The sequence below is a fragment of the Equus quagga genome, chromosome 11, assembly GCF_021613505.1.
Source record: "Equus quagga isolate Etosha38 chromosome 11, UCLA_HA_Equagga_1.0, whole genome shotgun sequence".
Classification (NCBI taxonomy): domain Eukaryota; kingdom Metazoa; phylum Chordata; class Mammalia; order Perissodactyla; family Equidae; genus Equus; species Equus quagga.
In genome coordinates this window covers 65,914,396-65,930,596 of record NC_060277.1, presented here as the reverse complement: position 1 = coordinate 65,930,596, position 16,201 = coordinate 65,914,396, and the positions used below count along the sequence as shown (strand labels likewise).

The following is a 16,201-nucleotide window of genomic DNA, read 5'->3' as shown; positions in this document are numbered from 1 at the left end:
CGCATACAATTCCCAGTCAGTTGTGCGAGCCTTGTCTTTCGTGAAAAACTCTTATAAGCAGCAGAAGAGTACCGTAAGGAGAGCCCGGATAGCTCAGTCGGTAGAGCATCAGACTTTTAATCTGAGGGTCCAGGGTTCAAGTCCCTGTTCGGGCGTCTGTTCGTTTTCTACTCTACGTCACTTATTTTGGGGTTAGTTATCTGTATTCCTTCGGACAAAACAGAAAAAAAGACTAAAGAAAATACTGTTACTTGGTTTTAAAGGGAAGTGGTTTAAAGTGCGTCAGGGTTTTAGTTTTCAGAAGGTAGAACGAATGACAGTGGAAGGAAAGCAGACATGTTTTAGAGCAGTACGTAATACGAGCCATGTATGCGACTTTAAAATTTCTGGTGAGTCATACTAAAAAGAGTAAAAAGAAACAGGCGAAATTAATTTTAATAACGTATTTTATTTAACCCAATATATCCGAAATCTTATCATTTATCCGAAATCTTATCATTTTAACAGGTAATCAATATTTTTAAATTATTAATGAAATTTTAACTATTTTTTTTGTACTAAGTCTTCTAAGTACGGTGTGTATTTTACACTTACAGAACGTCCCAATTCATATTTGAGGTGCTCGATAGCAGTATCCACCCTATCTGACTGTTTTATTTTTCTTTTGTCTTCTGTGAAAGGCAGGGGGAAGAGAGACACAGAATAGCAAGATTTGTAATATCTACACTCCAAGAAGCAGGCAGGGGCAAGCAGGTTCCATGGTGTAATGGTTAGCACTCTGGACTCTGAATCCAGCGATCCGAGTTCAAATCTCGGTGGAACCTTCCGTCTGCTTTTTCCACTCATAATGAACGTTTCATTATGTATGTTATTTACTATTAGTTTCATATATGAGATTTTTTTATGATCCGAGAGGATCTGGAAAGAAAAACCAAGTTGCAGTTCCTTGAGTCTTTCAGACTGGGTAATTGGAGCTTCTAGCACACTGTCAGGAGAATATACAGTAAGTCAAATAAACAGCAAGTTGCACTAATTTTGAGAGATAAGAATGTTATGTAAGAATATATTAAAGTGAAGATCGGTTAACAATAAATGAAGGTTACTTTGGCAGTTTCCATCAGGTCTCGCTTTGGGGCTGGAATGCAGACTTAGGCTCTGTCTGGAATAGCAGAGAGGGAAGACGGTGGTGAGACTGCTACCAGGAGTCCTAAGAAAATTAAGGAATATTCCAGAAGGGGCTTTGTGAAGCACGGCTTGCTTAGACGCGGAGAAAAACTCTACTTGGCAGCGGTGGGATTCGAACCCACGCCTCCGAAGAGACTGGAGCCTAAATCCAGCGCCTTAGACCGCTCGGCCACGCTACCTGCGCGGAAAAGAGTCATCCTCACAGTCCTCCTAAGAGACTAGAGGAGAGAAATAAGTTGGACATGCTTGTTACTAGATTAGCAGGTGTTCTTTGGGAACCATCGAGACTCTGGACCGCGGAGCAGCGGACGGCAAAGCCAATAGACCAGAGGAAACAGATACACATAGAAATTTACAACAAAACAAGTTTATTTTGATGAGTGGGGCCACATCTGGGAGTGGGGTGCGCCTGGGCTGGAAGCATCCCCCAAGCGGGCAGGCAGAGCTCTGTACTCGCTGGCTCGCTCATATTCAGTTGCTCTCTCTCCCTGTTTCTTCCACCCTTGCGCGCCCGCACTCCCACCTGGGTCACCGGCTTTGCGCCGCTACCTCTCCCAGGCGGGCCTCGGAAGTCCAAACCAAGCGCTCCTGGCGCGCCACGCCCAATTCCCTCTCACCCCCACCCTTCCCCCACCCCTCCCCACGCTAGTACCCGTAAGCTGTCAGACGCTGGCGCCCGCCAGGTGGCTCTGTGGCGCAATGGATAGCGCATTGGACTTCTAGTGACGAAAAAGCGATTCAAAGGTTGTGGGTTCGAATCCCACCAGAGTCGATTTTATTTCAATTTTTTTTTTCCCTTTCCTCTGTATTCTGCCTTTTCTTAAAGGTTCCCATCCCCTCTTCCCTTACCCTATCTCAGTGTTTCCACCCGGTTTCAGTTCCAACCTCAGTCTCCTCTCTGCTCTCTTCTTTACTTACCTGTCTGCCCCGGGCCTTGGGCCATGGAGAGCAGGACTGAGGCGGGAGACAGAGGGCAGGGCAAATGGGCATGGACGCCGAGATAAAGGCAGGCCCCTGGCTCGGGGACACATGGGGATTTAATAACCACTTTATTCCATGCACTAGGGACTCGGGAAGGGACTGGGGCTGGGCTGGGGGCAGAGAGGGTACAATCCTAGACGCAAAGGGGGCAGGGAAAAGGGACAGGAACCAGGGAAATATATATTTATATAGATACTCTAATATAGACCACATCTCACCCGCGCGCTGCCCCCGCGCGCCCCGCCGCCCTCCCCAACACCTCCTCCTCCGGACGCCCGGGTCCCTCTGCTGCCCTCGGGCTGGAGTCTCTACCCCACCCCCAGCCCCCGCCCCCACCCCCCAAAGCTCAGGGCCAAGGTCTCCAGACAGCGGGCGGCGGGGGCGGCGGGGCCTTGGGCGCCCCGTCTTGTCTGTGAGGCGGCGGCGGCGGCGGCAGCAGTCCGGTGAGGGGCTCCGGCGCGCCGAAATCCCTGGCGCGGGGGGAGCAGGGGGACGGGGACCAAGCGCAGCGCGGGCTAGGGGAGCCCTGGTGCACTGGGGGGCGCTGGTGCAGCGCGGGGCCAGGCGCCGGGGCGGCGGGGTCCAGCGGTGGGCGCGGCGCTTGGGGCCTCGGATCTACCGGTTCCGGCCGGGGCGGCTTGGGGCGCAGGTAGCCATGCAGCGCGGAGAAGAGCTGGGCGCGGGCGGCCGGGCTGGCGTCGTGCGCGAAGGCCGCCAGGCGAAGCAGGCACTCGCGGAAGCCGGACAAGTAGCAGCTGGCGAGCGCCTCGGCGTCCTGGGCTGGGGACCGGGGAACCCCTGGAGGCGCGGCGGCGGGTGCAGCCGGCGGGAGGACGGGCGGGCAGGGCAGGGGCCCAGCAGGGGTGTGGGAAGGGGCGGGGCGCGGAGATACCGAAGCCGGACAGGCGCACAGACAGAGACAGGAAACCAGATGGACCGACAGAGGGAGAAAATGAGGGAGACAGAGACAGACACGCGCGGGTGTTATTAACCTCGCCTCGGAGAAGAGCCTGCCAACCCCCAAGCCCACCGTCCACCGCAGGGCCCACCCCGTCTGCCCCGGCCCGGACCTCAGTGAATCCCCCCTCCCTCCCTCCGCTGCCCCACCCCCGCGCTGTACCCGGGGGCTCCACCCGGCTTCGCTCCCTCAAGTAGCCCACGGCGAATTCCAGTATCTCTGCTTTCTCCAGCTTCGGGTTCCGGAGGTTCTACAGATGGGAGGGGAGGGCGCAGAGACAGAAAGGGGTGGGGAGAGAGGGGGAAAGTGGCAGGGGGAAGAAGGGAGGTGGGGTGCGGGAGCTGGGGGTGCCCCCGGTTCGCGTTTGTGCACTGCCCACAGAGCGAGCGACCGAATGCGGAGTGGAGATGATCGAGAATGGTCCTGGCCCACCCTGAGACGAAACTGTCCAACCCGAGGGGATGAAACCAACCCACCGTGTGAGGAGGGGATTTGAAACAGCAAACCCAGGGAGTGAAATTAACCACCCTGCTGGCTGTTCTGGGGGGTGTAGCGGGAGAGAGAATTTACAGACCTGAAGGATGAGACTGCCCCACCCCGGGAGTGAAATTTACAGAGCTGGGTGTGAAACTTACAGACCCAAGGGGTGGCGTTGAAGATTGCGTTCTGAGAGCGAGGGGGGGTCTGGGATGGGATTCCAAGGGCGGGACTCGGGTCAGGATGCCTTGGGGCCAGGGTCGCCAATGCAGCATATGTCCCCACCCCAGTAGGAAGTGAGGACAGGATGCTTGGGGGTCCGGGGATGGCAGCAGGACTGACCTGGTCCCGGGTCCGCTCCAGCAGCAGCAGCCTCAGCTCTTCCAGGCTGCGGTTGATGCGGTCCCGGCGCCGCTTCTCCACTAGCGGCTTTAGCATCTGCGATCAGCAGGAAAGGGAGAGCGGGCCGACCCGACCGAGACTCAGCGCGGCCGCGCTGGCGTCCGGATCCCGCCGCTGGGATAGTCCCGCCTCCATCCTTCCCCAAGACCCCGGAGAGCCTAGGGCCCGGCCCATTCGAACCCTCTCCACGCCCCTCTCCCCAACGCCCCTAGGATCAATTTCTGTAGCTCGCCTCCTCTCTCTCCCGGGTCTTCTGCATTCTCCTCCCTCCTCCCCTCTCAGTGTCTCCTTCTCCTCCTCCTCTTTTCTCTCTATGTCTCCGTCTCGTGCAGTCTTTCTCTGTCTCAGTGGAGAACTTTGGGGACCCTCTTTGCGCCCAGACACGTGGGCCGCACGGTGCCGGGCTCAGAGTTGGCGGCCCTGAGTGCAGAAAGGGAGATACCCAGCGCGACCGCGCCTCTTCTCCCTCTAACCCGTCTATGCGGTCACCCTTTACTGGTTCTAAAATCTTCCACCCGGTCTCGGGCCTCTGGAATCAGTATCCACCGGGCTTTTCTCTATAGGCTGCATCGGGCCAGCCCCGGCTCACAGCCCTCGTGGAGCAAGTGCCTAGCCTCTCGGCTTTTTGTTTTCACCCTCTTATCTTAGCTCTGTGCTCCTCTGACTTATTTCACTCAAGCGCCGGCCCCCTCCCATGCCCTCCAGGCAGCAAGGTGCCAACTGCCAAACCCCAGACCTCTGCTACTGCCACCCACGCAGGTCCTGCTCGGACCCTGTCCCCTTCTTCATACTTTGCAGCTTCCTCCCCAGCTCCTGGCTCCTTGGGTCCCCCGGGCACCTCTCCACCTTCCAGCCCTGGTCTCCGTCCTCTTCCCTGACTCACGGTCTCAGGGACGCTGTCCCCTGACTGGACCAGGGACCTCTGCTCCCACCCCTCCCGCCTCTCACCTTGGGCCCGTCCCTATTCTCGGCTCGATCCCGGGTGACCATCGCTCCTCGGGACCGTGGTGTAGACCGAGTCCCTGCTCGCCTTGCGCCTTATATCCTGCAGGCTCCGGGGTGGGGGTAGGGGGGTAGGACCCGGCCCCGCCTCCTTCGGCACCCGGATCCCTCCCGGAGCGGCCTGGGGCACGAGGCTCCCGGAAAGGGGAGGAGTGCAAGGGGTGGGGGGCGGGAGAAGGAATGGCACTGGCCTGGGAGCGTGGGAATTGAGGGACCCATGCAGCACCGGCTGGTTTAAGGACCATAAAGTTGTATAATGAGTCGAGACCCAGCTGACGGGAGGAGGTTATTAGGGAGAGAGGAAGTCTGAGTGATTTGGGGACACATCTCAGGAGTGAACTTCAGAGTTCCCCCAGAATGGCAGCTTTTTTGGAAGTTCACTGTACCCCCACTAACCCTGAAATAAAAGTTAGCACCCCTCGGCCCCTAGACTGGATCTTAGACATCTTCCCCCAGAATTCACCTCCTACTTGGGATAGGGAGCGACCTGAGTGTGCTGGGTGGATCGGTCTAATTCAACTGGGGCTCTGTCTGGAGGTAAGAGGAGCTCCAAGTCAGTCATATTCAATTCGGCCCCCATCTGCCCGCTCATTGTGTGCACTGGGCACTGGTCTAGGCTTGGACCGTTCATACTGAGATATGCGCTAGAGGCCCACGTTATCCCTGCAGGATCTAGTGAAGAAGACAATGTGTTATCAAGCAGCTATTATAGAAGCAAAATGAAGTGGGTGCTCCGGAAAGGGTCATCCTGAGGGATGACTGGACTGGAGCCGGGGGAGCCTCAAGGAAGAGGAAGCAAAGCTTTGAAGCACGAGTAGGAAGTGGAGAGATCTTTTTACTTGGAAGTATTTGATTCAAAATTAATTATAGGAGATTCAGGCATTTGGCTGCCAGGACACCTGACACAAGTGTGCTGGCGTTGCTTGCTACTGGGGACCCCTCGTGACTGTAGGGGAGCAGGAAGCAGGCAGTTTTCTTAAAGGGATACAAAAAAGGGATCAAAACCCACCTCAAACCAAGAGCATGACCCTCTGGAGAGCGATGCGTGTAGACTCGGAGACTTCCGGACAAAGTGCCTGAGAAGATAAAATCAGAGATTTAATGGGACAGCAAGAGTGCCAGGGAAAAAGATACGGAAAGACAGTGTTGCAGACCTGAGTCGGAAGATAGCTATGGAGTTAGAGACGGATGGGGCTCCTCCGAGCCACCCCCTATTCCCCGCCCTTGCCCCTCCACACCTTGGTGTTTTTCACGGAGCCCGCCTTGCCAAGGCCCGAGCCCGGAGGAACACAGACCTTGGGGAGGGCGCTCCCATTTGGGATCAGGGCCCCCCGCACATCCCACCTCCCCCTACCTGGGCCAAATGGGAGCGCAGATGTGTGGCCCCAGAAGCCCCCGCCGCCCCCCTCCTTGGGAACCTAGACTCGGGCTGAGTTTTTCTCACCTGCACGCGGGGCTCGGGGCCCCGGGCTGTTCGCACCCAGGTGTGGGGCCGCCCCTGGCCATATGGGGCGACTTTATGGCCGGGTGGCCCGATCCGAGCAGGAGGAAGGATAAACCGGCGCTCCACCCACGTCAACTACTCGGGGTCACCGTCAGCCAGACCACGACCGCCTCCACCTCTAAGTTAGCAGAGGGCTATCAAAGGGCGTTCGCCGCTTGCATTGGTGGTTCAGTGGTAGAATTCTCGCCTGCCACGCGGGAGGCCCGGGTTCGATTCCCGGCCAATGCAGTGGTCGCTCCTTTTTCTTCCTTTTCCCCAGAAAAGAGAGAAGTCTGATGATGCGCCTGAGAAGTATCTCTGTTTGACGTTTCCACCAATTATTAACACAACTTTTTTACTCTATAGCAGACTTTGAGGCTCTAGATCGAGACTGATTCCGAAGGTCCTCACACTTCCATCCTCCCCGCCTGGGGGTCCTGCTGCCTCCCACACCCCTCCCTCCGCCCCTGGCCCCGCACCTCCGCAGGCGTGACCCTGAGAAAGGAGACCGCGCTTGGATCCCTGCCCCGGGGGGTCCTCTCAACCCTCTGTGGGGGAGGGGCGAGATCTTCCCGCCCCACACGCTCTAAGTCCCTTGCTCCTCTTTCCATTTCTCTTCCTAGCTCCCTCTCTTATTTTCTGTTCCCTCCGAAGCCCGCTTTCTTTTTCTAAGTCCATGGGCCTCCGCCTTTTCTGTCTCCCCGTCTTTCTGTGTCTCTGCATTCCTCTCGACATCTCGATCTCTGCATCTTTCACGTTCCTTCCAGGTCCTTAGCAACTTCTGCTCCGGTCTCTCCGGGTCTTTAGTTGTCTCTCTGCATCTCTGGCTCCGTCTCTTTCTGCGTCTACATCTCGGTCTCTGGGTGTCTCCGGGTCCCCGGGATCTCTTCGTCGTCTCTCCAGGTCTCTGTCGCCTCCTGGCACTCTGCGCTCCCACGCTCCTGCCATCCCTTGGGAAGCTCGCTCACACCTCCGGGTTCCTGCCACCTCCCTGCCCGCCCCTTCCCGGCCGCTTTGATCCCGCACGCGTCGGGCCGGCGGGCCGCAGGGCGCACCCCAGCTGCGGCGGCCACTTGTGAGCTGGGGCGGGGCGGGGCGGGGGCGGCCGCGCTCCGGGCTCGCGGCGCTGCTTCTCCGCGCTCTCCCGGCGCGCTCGGCCTCCCTCCGCGCCCCGCCTCCTGGCGCTGTCTGCGGCTGCTGCCGGGCTTCTGCGGGCCCGGGTCTCTGGTTCGCTGAATCTGGGTCTCGGTCCATCTCGGTCACTCTCTCTGGAACTCGCTCTGGGTCTCTGTCTCTGCCTCTGTTTCTGGTTTCTCTTTCGGCCTGTTTCATCTGGGCCAGAGTCTGGGTCTTTCTTGTCTCTGGATTGTGTCAGTGACTGGAAATGCTCTCTTCTCAACTCCAAGCCGTGACAGTGGCTCCCAGAAGGAAACTGTACGATAGCTGGGCATCTGTATGTCTGTGCACACAGCCACTATGTTTATTCACTCAGCTGATATTTACGGCGTGCCTCCTGTGTGCCAAGTATTGTTAGGCATTGGGGGTACATTGGGGCTAGGCTCTCCTGAAGCCTACATTATAGTGGGAGGAGGGGGCAGAAAATGACTAAGAAAGCAGACAATAACACAAGTTCATATAGTGGGGGGCGGGGACAACTGGACCCAGCAATGACTTGAGGATGCTGTGCTACTTACTTTACCTACTTTACTCTGAGTGGTCAGAGACAGCCTTTATGAGGAGGTGATATCTGAGCCTAGTATAGGCAGCCATGAGTCCAGGCGAAAGGAACAGCAAGTGCAAAGGCCCTGAGGCAGGAACAGGCTTTGATCATGGGAGCTGGAGAAAGATGGGGGGTGTCCCTGGGACAGAGAATTTGGAGTGTGACAGAAAGAAGAACCCAGAGGTAGGCACAGCCCATCACCTGGGCCTTAGAGGCTCCAGAAGGAGTTTGGATTTGAGTCTAAGCACAGTGGAAGCCAATGGAGGGTTTTAAGCAGGAGAGTTATATTCACGACTTCCGTTTGAAAAGATCACTTTGGCTGCTGTGTGGAGAGTCAAGCAGGGAGGCCGTTTGAGGTGCTGCAGCAGTCTCCTAGGCCAGACATGATGGCGGCTTGTACGGAGGTGGCTGCAGTGGAGACGGAAAGTGAACTTCTAGGTTTTCGGCTTAAGTAACTGGGTAGATGGTGGTGCCTTTTATTGAGATAGGAAACACTGGGGAGGATGGGAAAAGGTTTGGGGAAAGAAATCAAGAAAATTAGTCAGGTTGGTTGAGAGCCCCTTAGACATCCAAGAAGAGGCTGCAGGTCAGCCAGGGATGTACAAGTTTGGGGTCAGGCTGGAAGGTAAATACTGGGCAGTCGTTGGGAGATAGATGGTTTTTAATGCTATAAGAGAGAAGAGAAGGAGCTGAACAAGGAGCCCTGGGGCACCCCAACACTTAGAGGTCAAGTTGAGGAGGAAGAATTGTCAAAGGAATACCGAGTTATCAGAGAGGCAGCCGCAAAAAGCCGGGGAGTGGGGTGTCCTGGAAAACAACAAAAGGTTGTTCATGAAGAAGGAGGGAGTGGTCACCTCTAGCTAAGCTCCTGGGATGGTAAGGAAGGAGGAAAGAGCAAAGCAACCACCCAGTTTGGCATCCTGGAAGCTCCAGGTGACCTGGGGGGAGAGTAATTCTGTGCAGCCCCACCTGGGTGGGTCGAGGTAAGAATGGGATGTGAAGGCAAGCAGAAAGTGGCTGTAGACACAACTCTGTCAAGTTTTGCTGTGAACGGGGAGGAGAAAAATGTGTGGCGGCCGGGAGCAGGAGAAAAAGATGAGGGTTGCTGGGGCATGGTTGATGCTGAATAACCCAGACCTGGGGGGAGGGGAGGGGCTGGGGTGGGGGGTGTTAGACTCCAGTGCCTGGGGGAGAAATCAGCCTCAGGGGGGAAGGAAGACTCCTGGCCCACAGGGAGACGGGGGAGACAGAGGGTGTGGGTCAGCTGGGATGTGGGAAGGATGAGGCAAGTTCTCTCTGGTTGCTTCCATTTTCTCAAAGAAGAATGAATCAAGCTCATTGGTGGAGCTACAGGTCGTTTGAGGAGAAAGACGGTAAGAAATGTTCATTTTGGAGAGTAGGAAAACAAACTTTCTAGGCCAGGAGAATAGGATTTCTAGGCAGGTTGAGGGTCCATTTGAGTGCGGGATCAAAACTTTCAAGTTCAGAGGCCAATTCAGCATGAAGCTAATGAAGTTTACGCTTCAGGACCCCTCACTTACACAGGCCCTGGGGAGGGCCCCAGCAACGTGTTCACACGGCCATATACTTCTGTAATATTTGCAAAAATAAGACATTTTAACTGCGAATGGTAAAGACCACTGTGTCTTTCCACTCCAGCTTCCCCTCTGTCACCTTTTCCTCCTGGTGTGGGAATGGCTGTGGGCATTTTGGGGATCTGGTTATGGGGTGAGTTGGGGAGACATAATATTTATGATTTTGTGAGATATGTTAATGCAGTTTCCAGTCACTTCCACCTATAGTTAAGCTAGCCTAGCGGTCCTGATGTAGGGATGACTTCCAGGAATACTTCTGTCACCTGCTGCCACTCATTGGGCTTCCGCGCTGTGAAGGTGCAAAGCCAGAGGGCACATGTGATCTGAACGTGTCCAGTGGCTCTTGTCGCTACAAGTACGTGGATGGTAGAGGAGAAACAAGATATGAAATATACAGACGCCAGAAGCTAGTCTGTGGAAAGTGTTATAGAGGTGCTCAGGCAGTTATTTAATACAAATAAGTTATTTTTCTGGACTTTGTGACATTTGTGGTATTTCTCAGCTTTTTCAATTTGTAAGTTGTTGTGATCTCTCTCTTGTTTCACTCCAAATATTACTCTTTGTAGATAATATTGTATTTTCTTAAAAAGCTCTGCCCCCAAAACCTGAGACCCGTTGGGCTGGCTGGGTGATTTCCTCCAGCCATTGCTCCTGCGCAGATGCAGCTGTGAGGGCCGCGACCCCCCCCCCCAACGCCGCCCCACCCCTAGCGTTTCTGAGGGTATCGGGGCCTCTGAGTGGATCGCATGCTTCTGTGTCAGCGTGGGCCTGTGTGCATGTCCGTTTGTGGTTGTGTCTGCATACATGGTGTGTGTATAGGTGTCTGGGCCTCCAGGCTTTTCCAGACGGCTCTCTCAACACTGGGCTGCCTCAGGGCTTGGGGGAGGGGAACTCGTGTCCCACACGCGCTGGGCCCCCAGGGAGGCGGGGGGCGGGGGAAGGAACTGAGACAGCACAGCTGGTCGAGTGTCTGAGCTTCCCCTCCCCCGCTGTGACGTCTCTCCAGGCTTGGGTTCCAAGGCTCAGCTCCTCCCTCTTTGTTCTTCAAAGAGAAGGCTAGCTTCCTGGGACCCCCTGGGTCCTGAGTAGGGGGAGTTCCTGGAGGGTGGGGTCCTGGGGGGTTGGGGGTTGGGAAGGAGGAGGACCAGGCCCCTGGGTTGAGGGAAGAATCAGCATAGAGGACCTCTTTGCAGTCCAAAACCAAGCCGACCATAATCCCGGGCCTTGTGTGTCTTACACTTCTTGTGGGGGAAACAATCAAATGAACATTATGGAAAACTTATCATTTGTCGGATGGCGATAAGTGCCATGGAGCAAAATGAAACAGGAGAGTGGAGAGTGGGAACTAATTTTAGATGGTAATATCAGGGAAGGACTCGTTTTTAGTGCCGTGGAGTGGAATCTGGCTCCTAGCTCCTCTGTGGACAGGGGAGCGGAACCCTGCCATGTTCTGCGCCATCCTCTCACCTTCCTGCGCTATATCAGACAATGCTCCACAGCTGTTCATAGGGTTTTCTTGGCCAATGTTTTCGGAAGTCAGAGGCCAGGTCCTTCCTCCTAAGGGCTCATTGCCCTTGAGGGGCAACCTGCCTGGCTTGTCAAGGGAGCACAGAGCAGCAAGGGGCCCTCCTGGGCCCGGCTGGAGTGGAGGTAGCAAGCGCAGGAGTTGTAGGAGGGGAGATGAGAGCCGTAAAGCGGAAGGCTGATCTTCCAGGACCATCTAGACCATTGTAAGGACTCACTCATCTCTGAGTGAGCTGAGAAGCCATTGGAGAGCTTGTTTCCCACTAGGTTTTTTTGCTTTGTTTTTGGCACTCTTAATTTTTATATATATATATATATATATTTTTAAAGATTGGCACCTGAGCTAACAGCTGTTATCAATATGCTTCTTTTCTTTCTTTTTTTTTTTTCTGCTTTTTCTCCCCGAATGCCCCCGGTTTATAGTTCTATATTTCCCAGGATCCGAACTGGCGAAACCCTGGGCCGCTGAAGCAGAGCGTGGGAACTTAACCACTAGGCCACGGGCCAGCCCCTATAGCATTTCAAACTTTCAGAAAAGTTGCAAGAATAGGACAAAGAACTCCCCTATACTCTTCTCCCAGGTCCATTAATTGTTTACATTTGCCCCATTTGTTTTACCATTTCTCTCCAAATATACTATAAAATATTTGTTTTCTGAACCATTTGGGGATAAATTGGAAACATCAGGCTCTTTGCCTCTGGTTACTTAGTGTATATTTCCTAAGAACAAGGACATTCATGACATAGTACTACATAACAGTACAATGATCAATATCAGGGTATTAAAATTGATATAATACTATTATTTAATCTCCTGTCCATATTCAAATTTCCTCAAGCGTTTCCATGATGTCCTTTATAGCTCTTTTTCCCCAATCCAGGGTCACATCTTGCATTTAGTTGTTATGTCTCTTCAGCCTCGTTCAGTCTAGAAGAATCTTGGTTGTTCTTGATCTTCACAGAAGATTTTGAAGAGTTTTGAAGAGTTCAGGAACTTTATTTTGTAGAATGTCCTTCAGTTTGGTTTGCCAGATGTTTCTCAAGGGTTAGATTCAAGTTATTCAGGTTATGCATTTCTGGCAAGAACATCACCACAGAATTGTTGTGTCCTTTTCAGTGCATCACATCACAAGACACAGGTCCGTTTGTCTCAATACTGAGACACGTGACTTTGATCATGTGGTTAAGATGGTGTTCGCCAGGTTTCTCCACTGTAAAGTTGTTTCCCCTTTGTAGTAATTAATATGGAATCTGTGGGAAGATACTTTGAGACTCTTTTTTTTTTTTAAAGGTTTTATTTTTCCTTTTTCTCCCAAAGCCCCCCGGTACATAGTTGTGTATTTTTAGTTGTGGGTCCTTCTAGTTGTGGCATGTGGGACACCGCCTCAGCGTGGCTTGATGAGTGGTGCCATGTCGGCGCCCAGGATTCGAACCAGTGAAACCCTGGGCCTCTGAAGGGGAGCCTGCGAACTTAACCACTTGGAGACTCTCATCAAAGGTCACTCACTAATTTAGTATCCATTGATAATTTCTAACTCCGGCAGTCCTATATTTATAGTTGGCAGTTTACTGTAAAAAGAGCTTTCCCTTCTCCCATTTATTTATACTGGTACAACTTTGGATTCTTACTTGGTTCAATGAATTATAATCTATCACAATCATTATTTCAATGCTCAAATTGTCCTAGATTGATCCAATAGGTGCCCCTTTGGCTGCAGCCTCTAGCTGCTGTGTCTTTTTTATATATACCCAATATTCTTTGAGCACTTCTTTACTTTCTGGTGCAACAAAATGGTCCAAGATGATCACCACAGCCTAGAATCAGCCTTTTTTCCATGGAGCCCTGGTTCATTTTAGTAGAGAATGGTATTCAGTAACCAAGATCTGGGCACTTGGTGTGCTTATCACTATTCATGTGTCATTTTTCTCTAGGCTGTCTCAGTGGACAGAGCCAGGAAATACATGTATGTTTATACATTGTGTGTGTGCATACATTTATTTCTCTATCCATACACATTAAAAACCATGAATTCATGTTGATATCCCATTGGAAGATTTTGCAGAGAGAAATGACAAGATCTGATTTATTTTTTAAAAGGATTACTTTGCCCAATGTGTTGAGAGTAGATTGTAAGGGAACAAGGAATGAGAGCAGAAGCAAGGAAATAATTTAAGGGCTATTGCAATAATCTGGGTGAAAGATGAGGGTGGTTTGGACCAGGGCGTAGTGGTGAAGCAGAGACAAGAAGTAAAATTTTTTACATATTTTAAGTAAGAAATTGCTGACTGGTGTGCAGCGGGTGAGAGACAGAGAAGAATCAGGGGTGACCCTAAGGTTTTTAGTCTGACCAACTGAAGAAACGGAATTTCCATTTACTGAGCTGGAAAGACTACAGGGAAGCAGGTTTTGGGGAGATGAGCAGGAGTTAGGTCTGGACATTTTAAGTATGTGATTGCCTATTAGATATCCAAGTGGAAATGACAAGTAGGCAAAAGGATATATACATCTGTAATTCAGGGAAGAACTCTGGTACTACAGATGGAAATTTTGGATGTATTGATGTATTATTGATATTTAAAGCCCTGAGACTGGAGATCACTAACGGAGTGAGTACAGATAGAGAGCAGGTTGGAAAATTGAGCTCTGGAAACATTCCTACATTTGAAATCCACAAGATAATGAACCAGCAAAGGAGTCTGTAAATGAACTGCTAATGATGTCGAGGGCACATCAGAAGAGTGTGGTGTCCTAGAAGGCAAGTGAAGACAGTGTTTCTAAGAGGAGAGAGTAAGCCTCTGTGTCAACTGCTGCTAAGCAGAGATCAATGTGATTTAGCAAGGTGATGGTCATTTGATAACCTTAACAAGAGCAGCTTTGATGAATGAGGAGTGAGCTCCTGATTCAAGAGGGTTCAGAGGAGAATGGAAAGATGGAATTGGAGACAGTGGATATAAGAAAACTTGTTTTCCTGAGGAAGAGAACAGAGAAATGGAGTGGTAGCCAGAGGAGGTGTGTGGGATCAGGATAGCTTTTGTTGTCTTGCTTGTTCTAAACTGGAATACATTTCAGTATGTTTGTAGGCTGATGGGAATAATCCAGTTAGGAAAAATCTGATGGTATAGGAAAGAGAGCAAATGTCCTTGAGCCCTTGTGGGCCAGAGGGAATGGGAGGTCTACTAAGTGTAGGGGCTGACCTTAGACGAAAGGGTTCATCTAAAGTAATGGGGGAAGGAAGAGTATGTGGACACAGGTAGGTACGAAGGTGCGATTGCGTGTATCGATGGGGGAACCTCTTCGGAATGCCTTATTTTCTGAGTGAAATAGGAAGTAAAGCTGAGGGAGGATGAAGAGATTCGTAGTTCGAGGTGAAAGGCTGAATGAAATAGTCGTATAGGAGAGCTGCATGGTGAATGGATTAGGGAAAAGTAACATGATTGTTGATAGCACTGAGGAACCAACTGAGTTTGGTGGACTTAGGTGTTCAAATCGGCCGTTAAAAGGCTTTTGCAGGAGCCAACCTTCGGAGGAGGCAGAAGTCTGAGGCCCGCAAGAGGGCGCTCGCGGACTGGTCCCAGGTGGCTGAGTCCCTGAGAATCTCAGAATAAACGGCGAGATCTTTTCCAAGGAAAGAAAGCACTAGAAAAACGAATTGCTTTCTCCTCCGCAGGGGGTAGTACCCAGTACCAAAAGCAGGGCCGCTGTGAGCAGGATTCGAACCTGCGCGGGGAGACCCCATTGGATTTCGAGTCCAACGCCTTAACCACTCGGCCATCACAGCCGCGTGCGGTCTCGGGCCTGCGTAACTATAGCTGCCTATCAACAGGCCCGCCTCGCGCCGGCCCCGCCCTGCTGCCTTGAGATGTCTGTGCGCATGCGCCTCGGCTGGGCGGTGCTCGCCCCGGCTTCCCTGCGTCAGCCAGCAGCGGCTTTGCGGGAGCGGCAACTTTCCTAGTCTGCCTCCCTTCCCCGAGCTACCGTACGACCCCAACAAAATGAACCCAAATCCTAGTCCAGCGCCCGGTAACCTTGAAGGCGGCCAAAGGGATGCCCGGTTCACTCTGGTTCACGAAAGCGAAATGGGAGTCAGCCTCCGGCTGCATACTTAAAGTGCATGGGAACACATGCCCAAAGAGGGATTTGGCTTGGTAAGAAGAATCGCCTCTGGAAAGGTGCGGCAGAAAGGCCCTTTGGGGGTGCAGAAAGGCCTTCTTCTGGCAGCAATAATATACCACTCTCAAAGGGCCCAGGCACCGCTGGGATTCGAACCCAGGATCTCCTGTTTACTAGACAGGCGCTTTAACCAGCTAAGCCACGGCGCCGGCGGAAGCCGCACCGCGTCTAGATATAGATCAGCTGTTAGTGTGCTCCAGTGAGCGAGAAACACCTACAAAACGATGGCTGCAGCTGGTCCTCGGTGTCTCATCCCCTCCAATGTTCCCCCTTCCCTTCCCAGGATTTGAGTCCAAGGGTTAACGCTCTGCCCCTCCATTCCCCCACTCCTTCGGAGGCCAACTCGACCATGAACGGGTGCATGACTCCCCATCCCTTAGCCTCCTACACTGATCTGCTGAAGGGCCCTCTCCTGCGTGGTGACAAAGAAGCTAAACACCCTCCATTGCTTCAGAGCACCACTGGCGTTAAGTGGGCTTCCCCCCTCCCTCCGGCGCCCGTGGCCCACGTTGGAGCTTGCCCTTAACCACAAGTTGCCTCTCATCTCTCCTTCCCAGGACAAATCCAGCTGAGGTGATGTTAGAAGAAAGAGTAGAGTTTGGGTTCGGGGGAGATTTAGCGGGCTCAGCAAGGCCCTTCAGCTGGAAAGGGTGTGGGGGAGAATGGGGACTGGAGTTGCCAGGGGAGGCAATTGCCCACTCTC

At 52.8% G+C, this 16,201-nt stretch overlaps 1 protein-coding gene and 7 non-coding genes across 9 annotated transcripts; 4 read left to right on the top strand and 4 right to left on the bottom strand.

The window, feature by feature from the left end:
- Window positions 1-82: 82 nt before the first annotated feature.
- Window positions 83-155, top strand: TRNAK-UUU (transfer RNA lysine (anticodon UUU)). Its single transcript has one exon. It is a non-coding gene; the product is annotated as a tRNA-Lys (tRNA).
- A 597-nt stretch (window positions 156-752) lies between these two features.
- TRNAQ-CUG (transfer RNA glutamine (anticodon CUG)) lies at window positions 753-824 on the top strand. The gene has a single exon. It is a non-coding gene; the product is annotated as a tRNA-Gln (tRNA).
- Window positions 825-1,282: 458 nt separating this feature from the next.
- On the bottom strand, window positions 1,283-1,364 carry TRNAL-UAG (transfer RNA leucine (anticodon UAG)). Its single transcript has one exon. It is a non-coding gene; the product is annotated as a tRNA-Leu (tRNA).
- Window positions 1,365-1,842: 478 nt separating this feature from the next.
- On the bottom strand, window positions 1,843-6,873 carry HES7 (hes family bHLH transcription factor 7). 2 transcript variants are annotated; one of them, XM_046677021.1, is made up of 5 exons: window positions 6,450-6,873; window positions 6,015-6,081; window positions 3,944-4,039; window positions 3,287-3,374; window positions 1,843-2,964 (listed from the first exon to the last, which is right to left on the bottom strand). In XM_046677021.1, the coding sequence occupies exons 1-5, from the start codon at window positions 6,509-6,511 to the stop codon at window positions 2,513-2,515; spliced, it is 765 nt and encodes a 254-aa protein (XP_046532977.1). In that variant the 5' UTR covers window positions 6,512-6,873; the 3' UTR covers window positions 1,843-2,512. The 2 variants fall into 2 exon arrangements, with proteins under 2 accessions (XP_046532977.1, XP_046532978.1); XM_046677022.1 differs by lacking the exons at window positions 6,015-6,081; window positions 6,450-6,873 and adding an exon at window positions 4,952-4,994.
- TRNAR-UCU (transfer RNA arginine (anticodon UCU)) lies at window positions 1,871-1,957 on the top strand. Its single transcript is given in 2 exon segments — window positions 1,871-1,907; window positions 1,922-1,957. It is a non-coding gene; the product is annotated as a tRNA-Arg (tRNA).
- Window positions 6,667-6,737, top strand: TRNAG-GCC (transfer RNA glycine (anticodon GCC)). The gene has a single exon. It is a non-coding gene; the product is annotated as a tRNA-Gly (tRNA).
- Window positions 6,874-15,024: 8,151 nt separating the features above from the next.
- TRNAS-CGA (transfer RNA serine (anticodon CGA)) lies at window positions 15,025-15,106 on the bottom strand. Its single transcript has one exon. It is a non-coding gene; the product is annotated as a tRNA-Ser (tRNA).
- A 467-nt stretch (window positions 15,107-15,573) lies between these two features.
- Window positions 15,574-15,647, bottom strand: TRNAT-AGU (transfer RNA threonine (anticodon AGU)). Its single transcript has one exon. It is a non-coding gene; the product is annotated as a tRNA-Thr (tRNA).
- Between the last annotated feature and the right edge of the window lie 554 nt (window positions 15,648-16,201).

Bases quoted from the DNA above. Each gene is read 5' to 3' on its own strand.
- HES7 (XM_046677021.1), bottom strand. From the start codon at position 6,511: ATGGCCAGGGGCGGCCCCACACCTGGGTGCGAACAGCCCGGGGCCCCG. The intron at 4,040-6,014 runs GTGGGTTTTGAT...TGCTGATCGCAG, and splicing joins GGTCATGCTCTTGGTTTGAG to ATGCTAAAGCCGCTAGTGGA. The intron at 3,375-3,943 runs GTCAGTCCTGCT...TCCCATCTGTAG, and splicing joins TGGAGCGGACCCGGGACCAG to AACCTCCGGAACCCGAAGCT.